Raw genomic sequence first — 27,467 nt, 5'->3', positions numbered from 1 at the left:
TAATTCTTATGGAGGTACAGGAAGGGGTTCTTTGCCTATAATAAAAGTACAATATATTATTATTTTATTAAATCATTTTAATGTAAGCAGTGCAATATTCATTTTACTATTCCGATAAAATATTGTTGGACTTAATAAAAAAAATGTTTGTCACAAAGAAAGAAATCGTTACATTGACCTTGTTTGGCTACCTGTGAAATTGCCAATTTGCTGTCGGAAACAACCAAAGCAAAAATGTAAATATTACCTATTATTCCTACAGTTCACATACTATGTTTAATATGTTCCTTCTGTGCTTTGAACACATCAACATGTTGGGAGATTATTATTTTTTTTTTAAACAAACCTAGTTTAATCAATTAAATCTACAATCTAAATTGATAAAAGTAGAAACATGTCTGAAATAAAATGTTACTGAGAATGTACATGTACCATATAAGTAATACTTTGTGTGAATGTTTAAGCAAATGGAGAAAAGAAGCTGGCACAGTTCAGGATATAATGAAGTTTTCATAAAAGTTGTATTTTCTGAAAAATAAAAATGTAGTTACAAACAAACAACATAAGAAACACAAACAGGATACCATCTACATCGTATGGTAACTTCCTTAACAATAACATCACAGACATAAAAAATTCCAAGCAAAATTCCATCATATATTTCACCTCTTATGAAAGTGAAGAAACAGAATGACAGTATCAGGGAAAAAAAAAGTAAAAATGTGTAAATACTGCAGTAAAAAAAAGAAAACTAAATTAAAAGTTTAAAAAGAAATTATACATAATGCTTAATACAGCTAAATAAAAAGGGGAACACATCTTATAACATTTTAGACACACCTTGGCAATGCAAAACTTAAAATGGAAGTTAAATCCATTAAGTTAAGAAAAAAAAACATCTTATTGAAATATTGACTTTGTCATCAAATTCATTATGTTTAAGGTTGTTTGCAAATCAGCAGCTTTGTTTTATATCATATAGTGCAGTTTTATATTATTCATAAAAAACGTACAAATGGTAAGTCAATAGTTTTCAGCACACAAACAAAACAAGGAGGTAATGCTGATGCAAAAGACAAACAAACAAAAAAGATTATCAGAACCTGATAAGGACATAGAAAATTCTTTTTTTCTTTCTTTTTCTCTCTTTTTTTACATTTATACAGAGTGTATAAAAGAAGTAAAGAATGTAACATCAGGCTATGCAGCTGTTTCCCGAATAGTTCCCTCTAACTTCTTTGGGAGGAGCTCTCTTCTTTCATCAAGGTTTACTATTGGTTTCCGACAATTCTGGCCATCAAGGTATAGTTTTGCGTACATTGGGTTGGAGTAATTTGTAGCCTGAAAAGGCATAAGACCCAAGTCAGAATAGAGATGAAGCTGTTATCATACTTTAAATGTAATTTTCCATTGATAGCACAAATAGTATTCACATTAGGTTTAAAATTATTCTCTCAGTATGAAAACCAACAATGGCCACAAAAATAGCAGCAGCACCAATACGCACAACAACAATCACAACAACAAATTCTTGAAATTGACCTGTTTTTCCCCACTTTAAAATCCAAATCTAACACAAATGAGATGCGTTATGACAAGAACTTCAGCATCCCCACAGAGGACTGCAGAGAACCAACCTCTAACCAAGCAGAACTCCCAGCAGATGTCTTTCTGAAGATTGAGTGCTCCCATGAACATAAACTGTAAGGCTTGATTGCTGATTAGAGATGTCAGTTTATTAAATGTATAGTGAAAATCCACAAATTAAGGCTTCTCAGAAGTGATTTTGTAAGTTTGATTGGTATACATCTAAAAATAAAGTACTACTTGTAGGAGCAGAATATGAATAGCCTGCAATGGCACAGTAGTTTTTAGTTTAGTTAGTTGAGTTTAACATATGCACAAGCTACGTATCTGCTGAATTTTCTTTTGAGAACATTAACACTTTTCTTCTGATTCTTGCTTTTTCGGTTGTATTCCTGTGAGAACTTCCATGTGCAAATATAATATTTGTGCCAGGTTATGAATATATATACATTATATAAACCTATATAAAAAAAATAGAAAAAGATGGGGGCAATTTCTACCGGCTTAGTTAACTAATAATCACTTACAGCTGGATTTTAAAAAGTGCGCAATCTCGCCGTATGTGCGTTCAAATGCCATACTCGCCTTGCACTAGGCTTTTAAAAGATCACAGACCTCTACACCTGGCAATGCAGCAGAATGCAGTTGTAAGTTGCACCAGGTGAAACCAAATGCATGCCTCTTTCATTCAACTTATTTGCAATGAACCGCCCTATTTAAATGAGGCGTGCACTCACATTTGCAGTGGGTGGATGTGCAGACGGAACACCACCTGACAAATTATTATGTGAATGTTTTGTTTTATTGGAAATGGTATACACTCACCTAAAGGATTATTAGGAACACCTGTTCAATTTCTCATTAATGCAATTATCTAACCAACCAATCACATGGCAGTTGCTTCAATGCATTTAGGGGTGTGGTCCTGGTCAAGACAATCTCCTGAACTCCAAACTGAATGTCTGAATGGGAAAGAAAGGTGATTTAAGCAATTTTGAGCGTGGCATGGTTGTTGGTGCCAGCCGGTCTGAGTATTTCACAATCTGCTCAGTTACTGGGATTTTCACGCACAACCATTTCTAGGGTTTACAAAGAATGGTGTGAAAAGGGAAAAACATCCAGTATGCGGCAGTCCTGTGGGCGAAAATGCCTTGTTGATGCTAGAGGTCAGAGGAGAATGGCCGACTGATTCAAGCTGATAGAAGAGCAACTTTGACTGAAATAACCACTCGTTACAACCGAGGTATGCAGCAAAGCATTTGTGAAGCCACAACACGTACAACCTTGAGGCGGATGGGCTACAACAGCAGAAGACCCCACCGGGTACTACTCATCTCCACTACAAATAGGAAAAAGAGGCTACAATTTCCACAAGCTCATCAAAATTGGACAGTTGAAGACTGGAAAAATGTTGCCTGGTCTGATGAGTCTCGATTTCTGTTGAGACATTCAGATGGTAGAGTCAGAATTTGGCATAAACAGAATGAGAACATGGATCCATCATGCCTTGTTACCACTGTGCAGGCTGGTGGTGGTGGTGTAATGGTGTGGGGGATGTTTTCTTGGCACACTTTAGGCCCCTTAGTGCCAATTGGGCATCGTTTAAATGCCACGGCCTACCTGAGCATTGTTTCTGACCATGTCCATCCCTTTATGACCACCATGTACCCATCCTCTGATGGCTACTTCCAGCAGGATAATGCACCATGTCACAAAGGTCGAATCATTTCAAATTGGTTTCTTGAACATGACAATGAGTTCACTGTACTAAACTGGCCCCCACAGTCACCAGATCTCAACCCAATAGAGCATCTTTGGGATGTGGTGGAACGGGAGCTTCGTGCCCTGGATGTGCATCCCACAAATCTCCATCAACTGCAAGATGCTATCCTATCAATATGGGCCAACATTTCTAAAGAATGCTTTCAGCACCTTGTTGAATCAATGCCACGTAGAATTAAGGCAGTTCTGAAGGCGAAAGGGGGTCAAACACAGTATTAGTATGGTGTTCCTAATAATCCTTTAGGTGAGTGTATAATAACTGTAATCACTGTCTCCGGGTCAGAGTAATGTGTGAACGAATAGGGGTTTCTATTTATTTTCAAGACCAATATAACTAACATACAGATTAACTACTTTCAGCATGCGTTTGCAAGCCCTTAATGCATAAATTAATGTAAATACAGTTAATGTACAGTAATGCACACTATCAATTAACACTATTTATGAATCAACTGGATATGAGAATGTTTGAGTTGAGAATGTGAATAATACTGCTGGTAACGTATGTGTTCTGACATGCATAAGTGTATAGTACAATTAGAATACGTAATCCAGGGTATGAATATTTGATACATATTTGGAGTGGTACAGTCTACGATTTCTGAATGCAGCCTCATAAATATTTGATCGTGTTATTGGAATATGAGTCCAGTCTATATATCCTATGACCTGTGTTATTCCAGACGTGATGTAAAACTCACGTTGGGTCTTTACTTGATCTCTGTATGAAATCTGAAAGTGAATGTATTGTGTCATGTTGACCCGAATGACACAATACATTCGCTTTCCGATTTCAAAATCGGTTCATCAAAGCATCCGTGACTTCCGTGATACATGTTGATACATTTTGATATTGACTATGAAATACCTTGCCAGTCACCATTAGACTTAGAGGTCTGTGACAGCCTGTAGGCATAAACATGTAGTGCTGTGTTCATAGTCAATACAGGAATTGCATGATTCCTTCTGGTGTGTGATTCTTGATCATTGGGCACAATGTCACATATATCTACAATGGTCTGTTTGTTGAATAAGTATTCGCGTAATATTTGCTGCTCAGTGTCACCCATAAAGTTTTCACATATTCTGTAAATTCAGTTTTCAGGATTTAGTTTATGTCACCTTTTGGAAGAACAAAGTAGAAATCAAGAATCGCAGCTTGGACTTGTACCACCTATTACCGTGTCTTAGTGCAACCAGGCTGCGACGGATGATACAGTGTGTTTAAAACTGAAACTACCAATGAAGACTACCTGAGTAACATATTTTATTCAACAGTTTGCGCTCATTCGGTGGGACTGGGCGCAGGCGTGACGAGCGCAGCTTTACGCCAGGCTTAGGCACTTCTACAAATTGTCACAGAAAACTTAGTGAAGCACAAATAAGAACATAAGAACATAAGAAAGTTTACAAATGAGAGGAGGCCATTCGACCCATCATGCTTGTTTGGTGTCCATTAATAACTAAGTGATACAATGCTGTTACACATATGCAACAAGACTTACGCCTTTTTAAAATCCAGCTGTTAGTGTCTTGGTAATACTAACTCATGGTCTAACAATATTTGAAAAGCATTTCAATCTTTGAGGTTCACCAGTGAAATGGGACAGTTTTAAAAATCTTAACCCTGGACCAAATCAAAACTTCTACAATCATGCAAATTAAAAACAGTTCTTGATGTCAAATAAAAAATCCATTGCCAAGTTCTAAAATTGTAAAGTGTGATTTGCAGATGTTTTGATTTGGTCCAGTCTGAAGACTTTATTACAATCTGCACATCTCAGAAATAAACTGAAATTGAATCAATAGATAGAGAAAGAGATTGACATTGATATCTAAACATTTTGCCGTATTCCAGTTTCTGTACAGAAACCCTCTCTTTTATCACTTTAATGTTCAGAATCTGAAAAGGTTCTGTTCAGTCATCACCCTTGCAGATTCAACATTTATTTTAAATTCCAAAATAAATCATCTTTGGTACAGTTACTTTTAATCTTTTCACCTATAGATGTGAAATATGCAAATAAAACAACAAACGGCTTTCATTGTTTTCCAGTAAATTGAGCCTGCTTTGATTTTGATCATCTTAACACATGTCTGTGCCATCCTTTTATGTGATCACATCCTGTTAGTCCCTGCTGCTCTTCACATTTTGTTTAAACACATTTCTAAATTGTTGTTTACATTGAGCTAATATGCGGTTTATTGCTTTTCAAACTATTAATTCACACAGAAAGTACATTTAAGATTGAAGAATTTTAGGACAGCAAGAAAGCAGAAAATACATACATACATGCTTCAAATACATATATATCATGCATGACCAAATATCAGTAATTCTTATATTAGAACATGCAGCCGCATGCCAAACAAACAAGACAATTTTATAAAAATAGAACATCTAAAACAAACATGACTCAACTGCACCATTCGCATAGAAGAATAATGTCTTCCTAACTTTGTTTCTCATTTCATAGAAAATTGTTCATTTTCTATGTATATTTTAAAATTTCTCCTACAGCAGGATTTATTTTTTGTTTGTTTCTTTCTAGAGATGGTTTTAGTGTATATGCACATATATAGTTTATTAACAATACATACCAGTGACACAACTGACATATTACAAATGGCAACTGGTTTAAAGGAAGCAAACTAATAGTACATTCACCTGTCCTGGGATTATCTCCTTAGGGACAGTGTGGACAGGCAGGCTGCGGGGCTGACTGGACCGCACGCACCATCCCTACAACACAGAGGAGCACAGTTTACCAGAAACGCTGCTGCTGAGAAGACATGTCTGTTTTTCAAGTTGACAGATTTGTTTAGTTAATTTAGTTAAGATAATTTTAAATCAGGGATTAGCAACCCCAGTCCTCTATGGCCAGATTCCTGCAGGTTTTCAATTAGCAACTGTTCAACACCTGGAAATGACAGGTGATTAGAATTTGTATCCACATAATTAGTTTAATTAAGTAATTAAGATCTGAGATTGATTGGAAACCAGAGGATGCTGTGGCCCTGCTTTAGACAGTCACTAGATTCTCACTGAAACAAATATTAACATACTTATTTTAGAATGGGCTCTGCTTAAGGCTTCACATACTGATTTGATTTTTTCAGGGATGTCAAATTTTAAGATCACAACAAAATCTGAAAATAATAATAATAACAATTATACTAAAATACTTGTAATTAGTATTAAGCTGTGGAATCTAAATAGTTCTAAGTGTAATATACATACACATATTTAAAACAATGTAAAATTGTTTGTCATTAACATGAAATGCCTAATACGTTAATGAGATAATAGGTTGCAAACCAGGATATTTGACATTGTAACTCATCTATTCTACACAACAAAAGCTTGGAAAAGTACAGCATTAATGAACACTAAATCTCCAGAGGAAATGAAGCATATACAAGTTAGATTGGTATGCAGTCAGATATTCCAGCAGCATAATATTAAAATACAGCCAGAAATATAGAAATAAAGGATGATAAAGGCAAGTCAATGTACACAGCATTGACATCAATAAATGCAAGCTATTCACTGGATGAATGGCTTTCTCTGCAAGTTTAATAACTGGCCAAATGAAGTGTTTTTTGAAGTATTAATATTACTTTGATTCCAGTTTATTTTTCTGCAACAACATCCATTTTACCCCCCCCCCCTCTGGTTAAAATTCAATGTTATGATAAGTGCTCTTGGACATCAATATGTTAACAATTGGCCACCCAAGGCAGCATGAGTAGATGTAACACCTTTAAAGGACACTTAATAAATCCAAGGCCTAATTGTGCAGACTCAAGCTTTAAATGAATGGCTCAATGGCTTTTTGTTCCATTTTTGACTTCCATTCCAGATTCAGATTTCTTGAAATTATACGGTTGTTTCTTTTTGCTGCAGCTCTGCCTTTCACTTCAGTTCAACTTTAGCCTTGTTACATTATGTTCCCTTGAATTCAAAGTTTTCCTTTGAATTGCATTTACTTCTTTATCAGGAAATAGATATTCTGATACCCACAGGTCAATGCCGTTATTGACTAAATCAGCCTTTTATGTTCTTTTTTAAACCACTGCACAGAATGTTAATGTTTGATCTGTGAAGAAACAGATGAGCAAAATGAGATCTTAGAACTGCATATAGGGTGTTTTTCTTACAATTCTTAAATATATAGATATTATCATGTTTGTTTTTAACATGTTAGTTTGTTTTCATTCTGTGATATTTAGACTGAAAACTCGGTATCAGAAATTCTCATGCTGATTTAGATGTTTTAAATGATAAACAGATGTTGTTCTTCTAATCGCTTTATTATAAAATATTTACTGACACCATAAAGTGTCATTGTGATTGAAAGTGCATTAAGAAATAATTTCCCAAAGATGAAAAAGAGAAGACAAGTCTTAAGGGGAAAGGCTCAGATAGTAAATTCTGTTTATAAATCCTACAAATACAATACAAAACTATATTAAGATGTATGGAGGATGTTATGCGTCTTGTTCCCACTAAATCACAAAGATTCCCACTGAACAAAATCCCTATGCATGTAATTCACTTTAAACAAGGGAGGGAAAGTGGATATCAAATCCAAATTACTTCTATTCAAATGAATCAAATAAATCACATGCTGTAATAAAATTTCACAGAATCTGCAACCTGTTACTAAATTAAAGAGCAAATAGCGACATTCTGAAAAATACATATTTTCTTAACATCAACTTCACACAATTTGATTGCATCATGGATTACAGAAAAGCGTTTCTTGTACTAGGCATTTCAGTTGCATGAATACAAGCTGAAAACAGCTACATCTTCCTAACTTATGTTTTAAAATTCACTGTGATTTCAGCAACGAAAATACATAACAGACACAAAACAGATTAAACAACATGTTAGCTTGTAATCTTCTATCAGAACCCCCTTATTTGCATGTTAAGTGAACTCAAAAAGTGAAGAGAGAGAGAGCTGCAGAATTATACCTTCCTTAATGTGGCAAGTGTAGTGGTCAAACAACTAAGAATATACAAACCAGTAAAAATCTATTAAAAAAAAATGATTTTAAATCAACATTATGTAAAAATGTAAACAATGCCTTCCTACTGGTGGAATTCAGTAGTGGATTCACATTGTATGTCTATCTATATAGCACACTCTACTATGCCTCCCTTTTTTTTTTCTACTGTCCCAAACAGTAAAGGTAAATCGTGCAAGGTCTACAGACATAACAATAGTTTACTAACCTTATGTGGATCAAGCGTGAAGTTTGGATGAAGAAGACCTCCAGCATCTTCGTGATTATCATGTTCTACTTCATACATGTTGTAAGTTGGGTTACCAATCTCAACATTGATCCCCCCATTGGACATCGGCTGACGCTGAACTCTTTTCCCCCTTAAATAAGTTCAGGATAATTATCGATCATTTTGGTCCAAAACCATTAGAAAAAACATGGCACTGGTATGTATAATCATTAATTTTGAACATAATTAGTGTATGGTCTTACCGTTGCCTTCTCTTGCAAATGAGAACACCGGCCACGACAGTAGTTATTAATATAACAAGAAGAACCAGCGGCACAATGATGGCTATGCTCCCTGCAATACATTGAATTGAATGTTGAGACTTCCGTAATATACTTAACATGTTTATTATGTCTTTGTCTTTCGTTTGGGTTATTTGATTACTGATTTAATTTCTAAAAATGTTATAAACATCTTGGTTTAAACATATATTTTAAGCATGGCATTTTATACTGCCTATTACATAAAAAACTAACCAAAATACACCTGTTGAGAATGCAAAATAGAATCCTTGTTATTAAAAATATAACTACCCTAACATTTTAAAGTGTCAGGGTAAGAACCTAACAAAAGATTGAAAGTAATCCCACCTTTCACATAAAATGATGACTATGCTTAATAATTTAATTCAAAACATAATGTAATATAAGCAATTGTGAATGTTGCTTTTAGGTACTTACTCCCGCTGGCGTTGTCAGATCGGCTGCTCTTGGGGGCTGGCCTCTCGCACTGTGTGCCTGACCAGTTGGCTGAACACCTAAAAGGAACCAATTAAGAAGGTAAAATTAATGGGCACCAGCTGTTTTACAGCCTAACCCACTAAGGAGAGCAGTGACATCCTGCTGAAATTTGAAGCATGCATTAATGAATAGATAGCTAACTATTTTAAATGAATAAGGAAGGAACAGTGGGTTTGCAACACAATTTGAATCATATAACACTTGTATGCAATGCTTGGGGAAAAAAAAGCCTGTAAGATTTAGCACTTTGAAGTCAGTCCTTATTAATGTATGCAATTTAAATCCTGACAGGAAGAACACAAGCGTCATCACATTTTCTCTGGTAATAATCCAGAGGAGAAATACACCGCCTTAATTAGTAATGCAGAAAGTTACTTATTTTCACAATTGAAAGGTCATAAGTCATAAAAGCATTCATAATTTGGCAAATGCACCAGGGCCTGCCCATATGTTCTGAATAATAATAATAATAATAATAATAATAATAATAATAATAATAATAATAATAATAATAGTGCAAAAGGTTAAATAACAAGATGCATGCAAGAGAAAAGATAGATGTATGTATGTTCCACATCAATGAAAAAAAAGTGAGTTTAGACATTGACTTATGCTCTTTGAGATTTCTCTGGTTATTAATGTATATACTTCAATATAGGACCATCAACTTGTTGCATAACCTTTCCATCTACTACTAGAAATGCTTCATAAAAGCATGACAATGTACATAAACCGGGGAATAAGCATGTAAAAAAGTCTGTTTTATAAAACATAGGACACAAATGTTATTAACATACAGTATAGATGTAAAGAATGACCACAATCTTATAAGTCCAAATTATTTACTGTAAACAGTTTTAAAACATGACTTAAGCTCTCATACAGCACTGCCAACAAAATGCGAATAGCATAATTAAAGGGAAATCATTTTCAATTTCCTTTCAAAACATGTTTTCATTTAACATAGAAACCGTGAATGCACACTATAACTGAATTGTACAATTGAACTACAACTGAAACTCATAAGGTACTAAAAAAAACGTAATTGATCTTTACTAAAAAACAACAACTACTTATAAAATAAAACAAATTCTTAAATTAAACTAAAAGGTAACCTAACACTTTCTATAATAAAAAAATGATGACCAAGACACTTCAGTGGGAAAACAATGAAAATGCTCAAGGTCAGATAATGATTCATTGCAGATCTACTCAAATAAAGACTCTATCATATTGTGAGTTAAAAGACGGTAATGCACATTCATATAACTCTTTTCAGACACCTTCAAGGTTTTTTCTTATTGTGTTCAATAATGCTGAAAATGTAGAAAACACTGACTGTGTAAAATAATCATTGGTGGAAAAAGCATTGCTGTGGGCTGTTAAGCTCAAGTAAACAGAAGATGCAGCATGCTTTATAAAAAACTTAAATAAAACTATTTAATTACTTGTTCTTTGAAAGCCGTGCTGTTTGACATGCATGGAAAAGTGACTGTGAGCGTAGAGAATAACCTGCATTACATTTCTTAACTCACAAACACAGATTCAGACCAAGGCAACACCACCATTCAGACTGCAAACCCACATTTACAGATACCCATAGTGTAATGAGATGCTAATGTGTTTCAGCTTCAGATATGTGAGGAGTAAATGAGGCAACAACTGCAATACAGGAGTAGTGAAACAATGTTGACAATGCTTTGATGAAACGGTGAGTGTGCTTAGTTTAAGACTGTAACCTACTTGCATCTGGGTTCGTTAAAGGCAGTTAATGTGCAAATCCCCTCATTCTGACAGTAGTAATCACAAGGGTTCACTTTCTCATCACAGCGTTGATTTTTGAACCCAGCTGTGCAGCTGCAGAATTTCAGTAAAATGTGACTAGTCAGAATACAACATATTCTTACACATTTCTATTATATTCAAATAAATTATTTAGAAGGAACTAACAACCCATTTGTGGAAGGAGAATGCAAAACACCACGAATCAATAAGAAAAAAAAAATTCACACTCTAAATAAAAAACAGATATCAACAGAACAAAACAAACATTAAAAAGGAATTTATGTATTTGCAAATGTTTGTATTGTGTGGTAATGATTTCTTTGTCCATAGGAAATTACATTCTTGAAATAAATGTCTTATCTGACCAGTAAGTGAAATCCATTGCATTGCAACAAGGATGCACCATATTTGCAGTCAGATGCTCAGCTATATCCTAAATGGATGTTGATATTGTTTGCACAGTGACTTGAGGGAAGCAAAAATTCTAAAAACAGATACTGTCCTGAAACCAAATATACAAGTTTCTATGTAAAGCTTATACTTTTATTTTAAGTAATGCAATATTATTAGAGCATCTTTTAAGCTTTTAAAGTTAGAAAAAAAATCAGACCATGTGTTCATAGAAACAATCCTCACTAACTGACATGTCTCAGTACCTCAACAATGTGTTTTCTGCCTAAATTTTGTTTGAACAAACCTGTTCTGAAGGCTACATGTAGTGCTTACCAAAGTGTTTTCAAAAGCATGTAGGCTATGTTCTGCACCCAGGAGAGTGAAAGTCTAGGAGGATTAGCGAGGCCTGGGTGGAAATAAGTATTCGGTAATATCTGGAGCAGCTACAGTTCTGACTGTATTCTATGTATGTATGTATTTATTAGGTCTTGTTAACATGATCTTTCCATAAAACGTGGCCATGGCTGGGATTAAATCAAAACATTGACCCACCCGCTAATAGAAAACTATTACTGTACTCAGTTGTGGCATTGTGTATAGTAAGATGCCACTTTCTTCTAATCATAACTGTAACCGCTATGATGTACAGGTTTGTAGTTTTCTGTTAGCGGGTGGGTCAGTTTTGATTTAATCCGGCCCCGTGTCAGGCTTGTTAACATGTTTTTGTAAATATTAACTCTTGATAGGGAAGTCATTATTTCAATTAAAACCTTGTAACATCTTATGGTTAATATGAAGAGCAATATGCTCTATTATACTATTATAGAGATACTGAATGTTCTGCAATGACTAAACAAAATATGACACATTATACTAAAAACATTTTTTAAACACATATATTAAATCAGTCTCAAATCTCAAATTCAAGTAGTTATCCAGAAATGAATCAGATCCAGTAAAACACATTTCTATGTCTGATTACATCAATGTTTTAAATTATTCAATACATACGAAGGGAGACAAATGGAAGCTTTTACAAAACACTGAAATAGGTCTATGAAGTAGAATGGTTTAAAAGCAATTGTTAAGGTTTTGTGAACAGTAATGCCTCTTTAACTACAGCTATGATTTGTTTGTCTGAGGAGATTCAATAGTATGAGAACTCAGTGTTCTCATTTGAAAATGCAAATAGAGAAGCAAACACCATTTTAATTTTGCAAGAATCAGTCCAGGTAATTAATAATTATGCAAGTTGGATTGAATGCAGTGTAATTATATTAAATGAAAGAGAATCTGTAGGCGGTTCCTCTTTTGGAAAATGTCTCACAGCAAACAGTGAGTTTTGATTGACAACTGAGATTCATGCATCGCAGGGTTACATACATCTGGAAAATGTGGACACTGTGTGTACATTATTGTAGAACATGTTTAATAACTTTACGATACTTTATCATTTTTTTTCGTGAGAATTGAAATAAATCAATTCAGGGCACAAGTATTTTAATCATAGTTTGCATATCATCATATCAATCTGACATTATTTAATTGAATTCCTCTACCCCTAAACTTATTTAATTGGACAGTCTGTCCAAATACTATCTGCATCCTATTCACCCTCCTACCCCTTTCCTCTTGTTCAGTGATTTATTTATTCATTTTATAGTGACGCAGTGTAATAACTATTGTTGATTAAAATATACTTATTCATCAAAAATATTATCTCAGTTTCTTGAAAACTGATTCAGATAAGAGCATTTACTTTGGAATACCACTCAAGTGGAATCTATAAATATTTCAACAAGATTTATCACAGAATAACAGTTTCAAAGGAAGGGGTGAATACATTTAACTACAACTGTGTATATTTTTCCCATTTTACATTCTTCGGAAAGGTTTGCTTTGGCTTCAGTTTCCTTCACATTCGTGTAAGTTCGTGTACCTCTTTAGAACTGTGAGATTCAATTGGAAAAATATGGGGATACATTTAAAGAAACAAATTTGCATTTAAAATATCCATTAAGTAATTACTTACTGACAAGAAGGCAAGTTTGTTTCTGAATCAAGTTGACAGGTGCCGCCATTGTAACAGTACCCATCACACAGCTGGCAACTAGATGCAATTCTTCCATTGGTACAGCTGTAAGAAAAATAAAAAATGCAGCAAATCATTTTTTGAAATTTGCCGTGTATGATGATGAAATATAAAGATATAAAATCTAATTTCCTCCATTGGTTTTCTCCTTTGAATATTAAATATTGTAACAGGCAATGTGCTGGTGTTTGACACTTTTCCCCATATATAATTTTTTTAACACAGTCATATTATATCAAGTTATGGTTAAATGCTGTCTACATAAATTACATACATACAAACACACACACATTCATACATATATAAATACATACACACATTCATACATATATACATGCATACATACATGTAGTAATTTGTATTCCAAAACAGGGATCCCCATTCAATCATTTCTTTCTTTAAATACTTCATTGTTCCCAGAAAAGGGATAGTTTCTTTCCCATTACATTGGTTTCCTACTGTTTATTGCAGTAACCTGACTGATGGTGCAGTAATCTATGCCTTTAGACAGCAATCTAGCAAGACTAATCGATTTGTGAGGTTGTGGGACATGAAGGCAGTACATTTATGGCTCTAAGTGCTATGAAATCTTATTTTTCAATGGATTGCCCAACACATTATAAGCTCCTTAAGAAAATGTTTCTTTTTTAAGGCTCTCGTAGACATGTTAGTTTATGCTCACAGAAACTCAGATGGGGGTTGAGCACAACACTCAAGTGGTTCTTGAATACTTACTTGCAAGCTACATCCCCGGAACTCTGGTCAATTATACACTGCCCACCGTGACACCTCAGACACTTGTCCAGCTCACATTTTGACCCTTCGTAACGCGGAGGACAGACGCATTCAACAAACCCATTGTTAGATATCGTACAGGCCTTTGAATTCACACAGAAGTGATAACAGATATCTGTCCAAAAAGAGGAATTAGACAGCTGTAAGAGCAAATCTTTTCAATTCAACATGAACATATAATTGGAATATTGTAAATGCTAAATATAAGGTAATTACACTTAATTATTCACAGAAAATGCTTATCATTACATAGAAAATGAAATAGCCCTGGGCATGATAAAGTGGAACCCTTCTGGCTGGCAAAAGGTTTCAAGATAAGATAGCTATTTCAATTGCACAGATGTTCATACGCACATGATTTGAATGTCTTACTGTTGTCCCACATTATAAAAAGACATTTTAATATAGTCACCTGATCTTCTGAGAGATAAGCAAATATTAGTGTTGTGAAAAGTATGTATGTGATTCACAAATATATTTTAATGCGTACCCAATTATTCCCTGCATTGTTGGAATCATCAATCATGTCTAAATAAACTCATATCGTCTAAAGCAGTGTTTCCAAACCTTGTCAAGTCTTAATCATACCTACTTAACAAAACATTTTATACAGAAAACCACCCGTTTGTGCCTGCCCACCCCATATAAAATGTTCAAATACAATATACTTGCAGTGAGAAACCCAAGCTTAGAGTTACGTAATTCTGCTAGGAATTAAGTAATTATTTAATATTTTATTTATCTTATGTGTCTAGGTGTGAGGCTAGCTATATGTTATATCTATAATCAATGAAGATTTTGGATGCTAAAGACATACATTACAATAAAAGGAAATGGAAAAGCTGACATTTGTGCCTATTTTAAATAGGGATACAGATTATGGTAGGATTGTATTAGGTTGCTAAGAGAGCATGATTTTGAGTAATTTTGCTAAATTAAGATTTACATTTTTTTGTCTAGGCTTTGGTTAGGGTTGGATTTGCTAATAAGCAGCCAAGGAGTACAGGTTTGTAATTTGTATTAGCAGATAAGTAAAAATTTTCCCAGCTCTACTTAAAAAATATTTTGCAGCAGACCGGTTTGGGTCAGGTACTTTTTAATTTAAATATATGAAAAGTATATTATAATTACAGATTTTTCTCATGTGTGAATCATGCTTGTTAATGCTAAAGGCAGAACAGTGTGTCACAGTACACTGGTTCTGTCTAATGGCACTCAAAACATGTTAGAAAACAATAAACTTTTAATTTCACTTGAATTACTGAAAAAAAAGCAAAATGTAATCAATGATTAAAGCACAGTACATGGCTAATACCTCTGACATATACATTAATGAACACATAGACAATATATATATATATAAGGCCTTGTATTCTGAATACAATGACACTCTTGTTTGTGTCATCTGGACTCCTGAAATCCTACATTTTAATTATTTCAGAATTCTAATGAAGTCATCCTCTTGGGCTGATTAGTTTTGGATGAGAGAAAGCATTATGAAATTGTGTTGGATGTTTATGTGTGTCCATCTGCATATGAATAATGCATGGTGCAAAAGATTTTGAATTTCACAACTCTAATTAAATATGGATGTTTGTGGATCTGTATTACGTGGAAACAGCAAGACAATATTGTTCCCCTGTGTCCCGAATAATCTAAATGAAAAACAGAAACCCAGTACCTACAGACCAAGTTAACCCTCTTCGCTATCAATTCTCTTTTGAAACCTTACATAATTTCCTGAACAAACCACTAAAGTACTAAATGTATGCATATGTGGTAACAGATGTGCCTCTACATAATGCAAAACAGTGGGATAAGCCACTGTATGAAAAGATTACAGATTTTGAGATGCTGGACTGCACAGATATATTACAGTTCCCTTGCGCTACTCTTGTAATATGCAAGGCCTGAAAGTAAGAAAGCAAATTAAGTGTACATTTCAGACGAATAGAAATGATTTATGTAGGAAAATTACTTTCTTTTGCATTAATTGAAATAAACCCACAACCCATGCTTGGAGAAGGGTAATCCAGAAACAAAACACTCACGGTGTAGACAGCGGTCGCCTGTATACTCTGCTGGACACCAGCACACCGGTTGGTTCCCTGGACTTACATCACAAGTGCCACCATTCAAACAGTAATTATCACAAACTCTTCTTTCACAGGACGGACCCGTAAATCCTAAAGCACACCGGCATGTCGGCTTGCCTTTGAAGAGAAAATAAAGCCATCTAAATTGTTATCAGCAGAGGGATAAAATAAGATTATTACACATTCAAAAACTAATAAGACATCACAATCTCTTTTTCAGACTGAACACTGAGAGAAACTATGGTAATGGTACTAAGAGGAAGATGGAGATATTGGGAGCAATACATTTTATTTTAGAACACATTCTATTTTTCACAGTGAATGTTCAGGCGTTTCATGAATACTTCATCCTTTGAACATTTTAACTTGCATACTAGGTTTTCTAAATTCATTTTACCACACATGGTTTTCACAATGGAGGTGAAAACAATGGTTGTGTGAAAAAATGTATATAGAGGATATGAATATATCATTGTGGATTTATGTTTTGTGGTTGATCTCAGAGTATTTCATACAATTCACTATGTAATGTGGCTTTTAAGAGAGTATAATAGCACTGGATCCATAGCGGCAAACAACGTCCTTCATTGCGCTGTATCTGTGTACCTTCAAGATTTGCATTCTAAATAGACTGCCAAATAGGTTAACATACTTAGCAGGGGCACTATTGTGCTGATAACTAGTCACTGAGGATTATGTCACCTTGTAAAGGCATGTTATGCAAAGCAAGCACCGTTACAACAGCATTATCTTTTTTTTCTGAATGAGATCAGCTAATTTTGAAGCTATGTAGATCATTGCTAGTGCAGAAATAATGGTATTTAGCCCTGGATCTAAGTAGGGTATGAAAAGAAATGAGGAAGGATTCCAATCTTCAATAGGGTCATACTGCTGGACACATCATCAGCTGGGAGACTTAAATTTTATTTGTACTTTGGTGATCTATATAAGGTGCTACCACTGAATTAAATAATTCGTACAACTGTTAAAGAAAGTATATATATATATATATATATATATATATATATATATATATATATATATATATATATATATATATACTTTCTTTAACAGTTGTATGAATATATATATATATATATAAAATTGGTGATATTTTCAATTCCAGGCAGTTTCTATATAGTTTTAAGTCTCAGTACATGGTTATAATACTTGAGTTGTGCCAAGGGGATCCCTACAGAAAGAGTGCCATTCAAACAAGATACATAAGTTATTAATTTACAAGAGGGTGAATCACATCCTCTTTGCCAATTCAATTTGCCCCCCCAATTTTTAAAGGATATTGTTAAGGAAACTTTTCACATTGGTTACTGTTCCTTTTGATAGCTTACTGCTGAAGTGGCTATGTTATCCCATTATTTCTATTTGTGTCCCATCTGTTTACTTACAAAAAAAAAAAGGCCGTGCTGGGCCAACCCAATTACTTTGCAGTTTTCTCAAGCATTAATATGTAACTGCTCCTTCCTCCCTTTGGCCTTTGCCAAAATTTCTCTGAGGAAATTCATAAGCAGGGCTCCAAACTCACATAAGTCATCTTACTATAATTGGTTCATGTTTAAAACTAGATACAGTAGTTGGATAATACAAGTTGGATAAATCACTTCAGGAGCTTCACACCACCCTACAGTGTTGAGTGCTTTGGCATTTCGGGATATGTTGACCTTAACATGCTTGGGTAGGGAACGTCAGCCTGGTCAAGAGGACAAGGCTGTTCTACCCCCCCCCAACACACAAAGGGGTGGATTCAATATCACTGGTTCATTTAAAATCCACTTAAACTCTACATTGTATAAAATCTGATGTGTGTGCTTTTAGCGCACATATATTTGTAACAGTCAAATGTACTTGATCTCCTCTATATTATACCTATGTTATTATTATTATTATTATTATTATTATTATTATTATTATTATTATTATGTATTACTAAGAGGACTTGATTTACTGTTTTAACAAATTTCAAGTTAAAACAGGTCATTTGTAGATGACATAATTTTGTTAGGTTAATTTAACAATTGTATTTTCTAAAACAGAGAAAGGAAGGAAATCTGCTTACTGGTAGAAGCAACTTTGAGAAAGCATGATCTTACAAGTTCAAGGTCTATTTTCTTTTAAAAGAATATTGCTGGCCCTAGGAAATGTGTTCAATGCATTGAGCTTACTCTTTTATAAAAACTCATTCAGCCATAAAGTCAGGAAGATAATGGGCACTATTTGCCCAGCAGTGGGGACAATAACAGATAACTGCATCTAATTTTCTCAGCTTCTAGGCAAATGTCTACTGCCACCATTAGAAAAAGCACAGAAGCAATTTACCTTTTGCAGGCAAAAGTAAAAAGTGAGAATTACAAAAAGAGAAGCACATTTCAGATACGAATGCACATTATATATCAAGTTAGCCATTACAAATACACATTTATAATAGTTAATTTAATTCAATTTTAGAGATTATTGCTTCTTGACTAGTATTTATAGAAGGCAGAACACTCAACACCCATCAGGATAATAAAGAGTATAGAACATTGAATTTTATTGAGGCTCACAATGTGCAAGTTCTAACCCTCAGAAAAAATACTTTTAAAACCATTACAAATATATATTTTTAAATCATTGTTTTATTACATTCTGCATCTCCTCTTCATTTTACAATAACCTTCACTTCCAGATTATTAAATTGGGTTATGTAGTGTCCAATTATGTTCAGAGAATGATATTCACATATTTCTGTTGAACATTTCATCTTGGAGTGAAACATCATTCCTTCTGTATGCTGCCCTGATGTTGTCAAACTGAATGAAGCAAACTGATACAACTTTAAGGTTGCAACACACACCAAGTCATGAAAATTGACAGTTCACACTATGCAAATCTATATTATTTCCAATTGTATGAAAAAGGTGGTTTTGACCAGTATAAGCTGACATTATTTTGGGCTCTTCACAAAGTGATGTCATTTTCCTCAAGTTGGAAATATACAATCTGTCTACAATTACATGGTGTCAGATTAAAACAAAAAAATAACAGCAACACCTATCAAGAAAAACCAACCTTGCCCGTGATATAAGGCTCTGCTATTTGTCTGCAAACTATCTCACAGTATTATACTATAAGCTACATTGTTGTTGTATTTTCCAGTTGATTGGTCTCTCCTGAAGCCTATTTATCCTATTTCTTCTGTCTCAACCTCAGTTACACTCTTGACCTGACAGTCTTCTATTTTATTTATTGTATGTCGCTCTGTTGCACAAAAGCCAGCATGTGACAGGAGCATAACCTGCAAGGTGATGCTTTGAATAACTATTGACTAACTTGCATTGAAATGAATGCAGTCCATCGAGCCAAATCAAAAACAGGCCTGATGAGTCATTTTATTTCCATGGGCTCAATTTATTTTACACAAGATGTTGGGTAGCATGTTGTGAAAATTAATATTTCAACTAATTTGCCTCATGACAAAAATAATAACAATGAGCTGTGGCTACAGAATGAAATTGTTCACAGCAGATTCTACATATCGCCAAGGCTGAAAAACAGCAGAGACACAGGCTCTCTGTCTGACATATGCTCCACATATGCTCCCAAGGTTGTCTATACTGGAAACTGTGAATGTCTTCACTTTGTTGGGAAAGATTGAACTCTCAAAATGTAAAGAAATGTACGTATTCTTTTCTGTGACTGTTTCTGTATTTATTCTAGGAATGTATTTGCAAAACAACTTGTTGCCTGAAGAATACCATGTAAGCTGTTTAAAGACATTGATGCTGTCATGCTCAGAAAGCTTTGAAATATATTTTTTAGGAAATAACAGCAGATATGTGTGCTTTTATTAGTGTGTAGTGTCTGGTGTTATTTAAAGACATATGATTTCTTAAAATGTCGAGGATTTTATACTGAGCTCAGACAACACCTGGAAATCATACTGTGATGCTGCTGAAATGCCAATATGAAGCAACTTGTTTTTCAAAATGTTTTTGCAAAAAAGCCAGCTTCAGAAAGCTGCGTTTTTGTCATGTTAAGACTGGCATAAGATCTAAACTTTGATCCAACTTTCAATCAAAAATTACCATTTCAATTCTTGATGGAGGGCTTTGAAACAAGCTTGTGGCCAATACATACAGTATGAAATATTTCCTTTTTAATTTCCACAGCATAAATGATAGAAGTTTAGATTCAGTAAAGCCCTACAATTTCTATTATGTATTGCTTTTATTATAACACCACGTACCTTAAACCAACATCATGAAAGTAATAATGATTTTATTTTAGAATTAGTAATATTTAAAGAAAACAATCAGACAATAAATAAACCACACCCTAGTATATTTTTTCCTGCATTATAAATCATTGGTTAGCAAATAAATTGAATTATACACAATGGATTTATCTAAATTTACCCATCAAATATGGACTACTGCTCTGTTGAATCAATCCATTCCATGAATATCTAGGGACTTGGTGATATTACATATAATTGCCTTTTTGTATGCTTCATGTAACATATGCCATTTGAGTAGGTGCAGAGACCGAAGCTGGGATCTAAGCTCATAGACATCAGCAGTAGGCACTATTAATTAAAATTTATATCATGTTCAATACAAATATTAAAGAATCAATGATCATCAAATGACGAATTGAAAACAACATTTCAGAAAGCAAGCAACATTTACATTACTTATTACCATGCAGTCATTTGAGTTACAACAGTTTTCCTAGATAAATTAAACACAAGGAACTTCATTCTTTTCCCTCTAGACAGGAGCTCAGATTTTATTACACACTTTGCATTTTGAATTGTTCAACTATAAATACAATGGGAAATATGCAAAGATGTACAATCGATCAAGAAGTTGTTGGGGCTGATTCGCTGTCTATTAATCTCAAAACCTTTAATGCACATTTAACCTAGATTTGTATAGCCATGTCTGGCCATGTCTGGAAACTTCATGAAATCCAACTCTCCAACAGATATTTGAAATGTGCGAACTGTAAAGTGCCTACCTAAAGGGGATCCGGCACAGGTTCCTCCATTTTGACAGTAGTCCTTGCAATGGTTGATTTCACATCTCTCCCCTGAGAAATTTGGCCAACAGTAACATCGCATTTCTCCCTTTTCATTGATTAAACATCTACCTCCGTTATCACAAGCTGGTCTACAGAGTTCACCTGCAAAAAACATTACAGGATTAAGTCAATACTGGAAACAAGGCTGTAATTCATAGAATATTTTAGAAGAACATCTAGTAACCTTCATATTGAAGCACCTAAAGCAAAAGTAGTTTGTTCAACTGTCTTTCACTCCCTCTCTCTCTATCTCCCTATCTGTGAAAGGTGTGAATAAAGTTGCCTCATTACAATGCATTTGGTTTCAAAACTATATTGAAATTACATATCTATATTATATATCCATCTTGTAGAGACACCGCAATTAGATGAGTAGGTTTATTTGTTTACATTGTATTAAAAATTAGAAAGTATGAAATATGCTCGCCTTAAAAAAGAAAACAGCCTTGAAAAATATACCTGAAATATTTGTATCAACACATGATCCATTCATCAAAAGTTTCCCCTCTGGGCAGGAGCAGCTGGCACCAGTTGGGTTGAGCAAACACATAAACTCACAATTCTTCTTTAGGCATGGGTTGGTTACTGAAATAACAGGAAATACAATTTTAAATATTTATCATTTTGCAGACTTCTCTAATGCAGTTAGGTACCTTTCATTGTAAAGCATACCCTGCTTCACAATTACTGTTTAAACATATATTTGATTTACTTATAATAAAATAATATGATATACCAAGTTCAATGCTTTTGGCAGATGTTTTGCATGTACTTAGATTTGTTTTATTATTATTATTATTATTATTATTATTATTATTATCAAAAGTTGGAACCAAAGTTACAGAAATCTAATTCACTCAATTGGACTGGCAATTGTTTGAGAGAAACATAAAATTATAAGCATCAGTGGTTAGCATTACATTATTATTTTCTCATATGTTCTTCCATTTGGTAAACAAAACTATAATAATAACAATAAATAAAAAAATAAAAAACATGGTTTAAATATAAATACGGACTAAAGTCTGTAAATAGTTGTAATCTTAATTAAGTTAAATGTTTTAAATAGTCTTTTATCTGTTGAAGAAATCAGACACCTCTGTTTTTCTGTTTTTTGTGCAGAACATTATTTGGTATTGGGAGTGCTTCCACAGCTAATAAAGCAATAGGGAATTCTAGACCTCTCCATTAACTGGAAGAGCAGTCCAGCTAACAAAGAACCCTACGAACACTGAAGAAATGCATCAATTCTACAACTGTCAGCAACCTGGGTCATTAGACAGAGAGAGAGAGAGGGGAAAACGTGTGGTGAGTTTCAGACCTGAACAGCAATTTTATGAGATTCTATATACTGAGGGTTGTATTTAAAATTGTAAGCAGATATTCCTAACCTACTACCAGTAACAATAATATGCACATTGTAGAACTAGTGAAAGTAAAAAAATATAAATAAATTCAGACACATGCAAAACCAGAGGTTTGTTTTTAATACAGAGCGATGGTAACACAATTATTGTACACAATTAGAGGAGGTTGTTTGTACTTGTGGACTTTATACTTTATCTCTGACTGTGGCTTACAAATACAGAAGTAGACTACCAAATATAAATATTGTAGGACAAGCCATCTGGCTAGAGGGCACTTAATTGCCACTTGGCTTAACAAAACAAAAAAGAGTAAAAAGATAACTGCCAAGGAAACCCTTGTTAGTTTTTCTCTGACACACACTGCTTTCTGGGTAAGCAGCATGTGTCCTGCTTGAACAATGCATTACAATAACATGAAAAAAGTGGAAAATATCAGTTTAACAAACATGTTTCTTCTTGGGTCTGATTTTTATTACTGCTATTTTCTGCAAGTGGAGAGATAGTACTTTTACATCCAATTGTGTAACAGTTTTTCTTAAAACCCTTTTATCCACTATCACCCTGTGGCTTCTCAGGTGCCTGTGGGTTTGGGGTGCTAAGCTGTTCTATCTACATCAAATCCTCCAACTGATGTCACAGATGGACAGATGGCATTCTGGGCCGGCAGTGCAGAAAATAGTGGATGTCATGCGGTTTGGAGGACGCATGCTTTGTCTCCTCACTACTGATCAAAAAACATCGTATTTACTTACCATCTTGCTGTTTATAACGATGGGAGATCAGCACACTTGTAGCCTTTTCTATGCCTAAATCAAGGTGTTCCACTGGTCTGTGACCAAATTTATAAACCTTAAAAACATTGTTTTTCAACCCAACTCCAAAGATGTAGTCTTCAAATATGTCTATTCTGTGAGGCTGTAATATACCTGAAAGATAACAAAACAATAGCACTTGCTTTATTGTGCTTAAATATGAAGTTGGTAGCAGAGAGTTTTCAGTTATGATTTTTTCATTAAGCTATGTAGGCTTCAGTTCCCAAAATAGTCATGGAGTACAGGGAAGAACCCATGAAAATCTGTGAAATAAAGCTGCATGTAGAAAAACTAAACATTTAAAAAACTGTTTCATGTGTCATGTTCTTAAAGTTTAATGTCTGGTTACCAACATATGTAACTTTTCACTCAATGATAATGTTAGGTTAATGGTGAAACAAAATCTATGGAATTGGAATTAACTAACACTGTGGGATATAAATAAAAACTAAAGACAGCTGGTCTACTATTATACATTATAAAAAAATATTTAAAATATAGGATTTTACTTTAATATAAATATAAATTATAAAATCTTTCAATTTACCATGTTTGCTGCCAACAACCAGGAGAGAATCAGATCCATCAAATCGTATGCTTCCTATTGTAGAAAGCTCTGTATCAGCCCAGTACAGACGTTGGTTGAAATAATCAATTGCAAGTCCTGCAGTATTGGAAATAAATTGATTATTCTTCATTCCCTTGCAGGGAAGCATGGCATATAGACTTTACTGGTCCATAGAAACTGATTCAACTATGACATTTTTTCATTTGTAAAACCACTATTATCCTCTGTGAATAATGTATTGCCTAATTAATGCATTACTACCAAAAACTGTTTCTAAAATGAATTTATTTTTGTGCACATCTGTCTTTTGATAAAAGCACTGCCTCACTTTATGTATGCATGTTAATGAGGGAATCCAAGAGTCCATTGCTTTGAAATTATATAATCTGTAATTTCAATAGGTCTAGATTCATATGCTCAGTTAACACATTTTAAGATGTTAAAGAAAACAATACAAATAACAAAAACACCATTTTGTATTCAGTACACTTTGATAAATATTTAAACAGTTTTCCTTCTCTTCAATTTAAACATAACATAAATATGAATTTGTTTTCTTGTTGTATTTGAATGATATAAAAATTCACATTCAAATGATTAAACTGATATTCATATTGTGTTCAACTAATGAATATTTATCAAACAAAATGTATGTAACCAACATGCTTCTGAAAAATACACAGACCATCTTCTTATCTTAAGAAAACAGCATTGATTAAATCTAAACTACTACTAACCCAGTATTAAAAATGATCAAAAATATATAATGTGTGTTTGTTTGTTTGTAGTTCTGGAATATGAGTTCCAACAAGCTAACATATAAATATTTAACCATGTTTGCTTTTCATTGTCCCTTTTGTTTTGGATACACAGACAGTATTAGACTCTTGGCAACAAATATGCCAAAAGGCTGTTAAACCTTTTAAAAGTTTAGAGACAGCCTCCCTTAGGACTGTGTGATGGTCTTAGATGGCTGGCAACATCAGGGATGGTATTACTTTTCATTTTTCTCGTGTCTTTAAAAACAAAATCTGAAACCAGACAATCGGTTTTAGTTTCCCCTCTTTTCCTGTTGAAATGTATCATTAAATGGACTGCATTTTCTAAATGAAAGACTTCTTAACCTCATAAGCCTGTTCATTTCTGTTTCAAGGCTCAGATTGTTAATGGCAATGCACACAAAGCACACAAGAATGCTGAATTGCTATTCAGTGGGTTACTAATTAGAAAAGCCCTTTATTAAAATGCACAAACAAAGGCATATCCCACAGACAATTAAAATGCTGCTTGGTAAGTATTTTTCAGGCAAGTGGGAAAAAAAAAAGAAAAAAATACCTGTGGGCCTCCTTAAATTCTTCTCTAACAATACTCTTCGTAGAGTACCATCCATTGCAGCTTCCTCTATGTGAGAATGGTCACCAATCACAGTCCAGTACATAATTCTGTAAGAAAAATAGTATTTTGTTGTTGGTCTTTCATTTACATGTATACTTGTGGAAGTTTTTTTTTTTTTTAATGCATTGATGCATTGTTTTGGCTTATTATTAAACAATTATTCATTTGAAATGGCTTTTCAGACATTAAAACACAGTGTAATGTACACATACATATGTATATAGGCAATGTCTCAACTGGTAGTTATCTCTATAGCTATTGGAACATGAAATAAAATGTCTAATTTACTTTTCCTACATTCCATACAAATATTAGAAAAAAAAGAATAACTATATATAATTCAAAATCAGTAATTCAGTGCCATATTTGATCAATGGACTTAGTCATCCTCTACTGAAACAGTGAATGAATCAACAGTTACAAGCTAATTAACCATTACAGCAAAATACACATCTGTCTTGACAAATTGAAGGTCTGGTTGGTACTTGGAGGAAAATAAACACCAACTGATTTAATATCCTATTTCCATAGTAAAAGTTAATGTGAGGGTAACTGCAGCCCCTTACTTAATAAGGGGCCGGATTAAATCAAAACTTTGACCCACCTGCTAATAGAAAACTACAGAACTGTACTCAGTTGCGGCTTCATTTGTAGTAAGATGACACTTTCTTCTAATCAGAAATGTAACCACTATGATGTACAGGTTTGTAGTTTGCTATTAGAGGGTGGGTCAAAGTTTTGATTTAATCCAGCCCAAAGTTGTTTAAGTACATCATGATTATATGATCATTTATAATGTATTAATAAATACTGGAGAAGGAGCTATTTAAAAAGAAATACGATAAGAGTACGGATACACAGAAATCAGTTAACAGGAGGAAAGGTTAGGTCTTACCCCTGCACTGGGTTGACAGCAATTGCATAGGGTTCCCCTGCTATATTTGTTACGAGACGAGTGCAGGACGATCCTCCAAGTTGTCCTACATTAATGGAATATCGCAGCCTAGTCCAATGGGTCGTATAGTAGCTGAACCAGTGCATTCTGGAATGGTCTGTCCAATAGATATTCCCAGTGACCCAGTCAGCTGATACGTCTCTTGGCCTTCTAAAATCAGGACACTGAAAGATACACATGTTTTAATGTTTAATTAATTATGTATTGACCTGACCTTACTACCTAATGCTTCCACTCCCCATTCATGACTACACTGTCACTTACATTACTTACTCCTTTATTACAGTAAAAACTGTAATTGCCAGAGAGAACAGGCTGTAAGATAATCTTTGATACCAGGAGTTAATGATTCTTGTTATTTTGTAGATAACATTTTTACATCATAACCTACCTAATAATTCTAAACATACATTGCATGCTAATATGTCAACTTCATCAACCTTTCTTACTGTGGTATGATGATATCTTATTATGTCTTTATTACTACTTATTAAGACACTAGACATGTTTGATTAAGGTTTTATGAGTGTGAACATTTGCCTCAGTAGTTTATTTAGTTGTCAGGAGTCTACACAACTGCTTGAGATTGTCTGTAGCTATTTTGTAGGTGAAGAGATCTGCTACTATATTATCTTTTACTTTCAGTCATAATTATATATTTACCTGATGATCTCTCAGCACATGAATGCATGACATGTATAACATACCAATGCAACT

The 27,467-nt window shown here is 34.0% G+C and overlaps 1 protein-coding gene across 1 annotated transcript in view; it reads right to left on the bottom strand.

Moving 5' to 3' along the window:
• Positions 1–502: 502 nt before the first annotated feature.
• Positions 503–27,467, bottom strand: part of lrp1bb (low density lipoprotein receptor-related protein 1Bb) — a 316,016-nt gene continuing 289,051 nt past the window's right edge. Inside the window, exons 78-92 of the mRNA XM_066688514.1 lie at positions 26,691–26,914; positions 25,736–25,842; positions 24,380–24,496; positions 23,773–23,946; positions 22,113–22,238; positions 21,591–21,755; positions 16,530–16,691; positions 14,419–14,593; positions 13,624–13,728; positions 11,157–11,270; positions 9,354–9,430; positions 8,877–8,967; positions 8,614–8,764; positions 6,038–6,112; positions 503–1,341 (exon numbers count right to left, since the gene is read on the bottom strand). Of these exons, the coding sequence (XP_066544611.1) occupies positions 1,201–1,341; positions 6,038–6,112; positions 8,614–8,764; positions 8,877–8,967; positions 9,354–9,430; positions 11,157–11,270; positions 13,624–13,728; positions 14,419–14,593; positions 16,530–16,691; positions 21,591–21,755; positions 22,113–22,238; positions 23,773–23,946; positions 24,380–24,496; positions 25,736–25,842; positions 26,691–26,914 (2,004 nt within the window). The 3' untranslated portion in view covers positions 503–1,200. The remainder of the gene's footprint in view (positions 1,342–6,037; positions 6,113–8,613; positions 8,765–8,876; positions 8,968–9,353; positions 9,431–11,156; positions 11,271–13,623; positions 13,729–14,418; positions 14,594–16,529; positions 16,692–21,590; positions 21,756–22,112; positions 22,239–23,772; positions 23,947–24,379; positions 24,497–25,735; positions 25,843–26,690; positions 26,915–27,467) is intronic.

Source organism: Amia ocellicauda, chromosome 16 (assembly GCF_036373705.1).
Source record: "Amia ocellicauda isolate fAmiCal2 chromosome 16, fAmiCal2.hap1, whole genome shotgun sequence".
NCBI lineage: Eukaryota > Metazoa > Chordata > Actinopteri > Amiiformes > Amiidae > Amia > Amia ocellicauda.
This window is presented reverse-complemented; position numbering and strand designations above follow the sequence as displayed.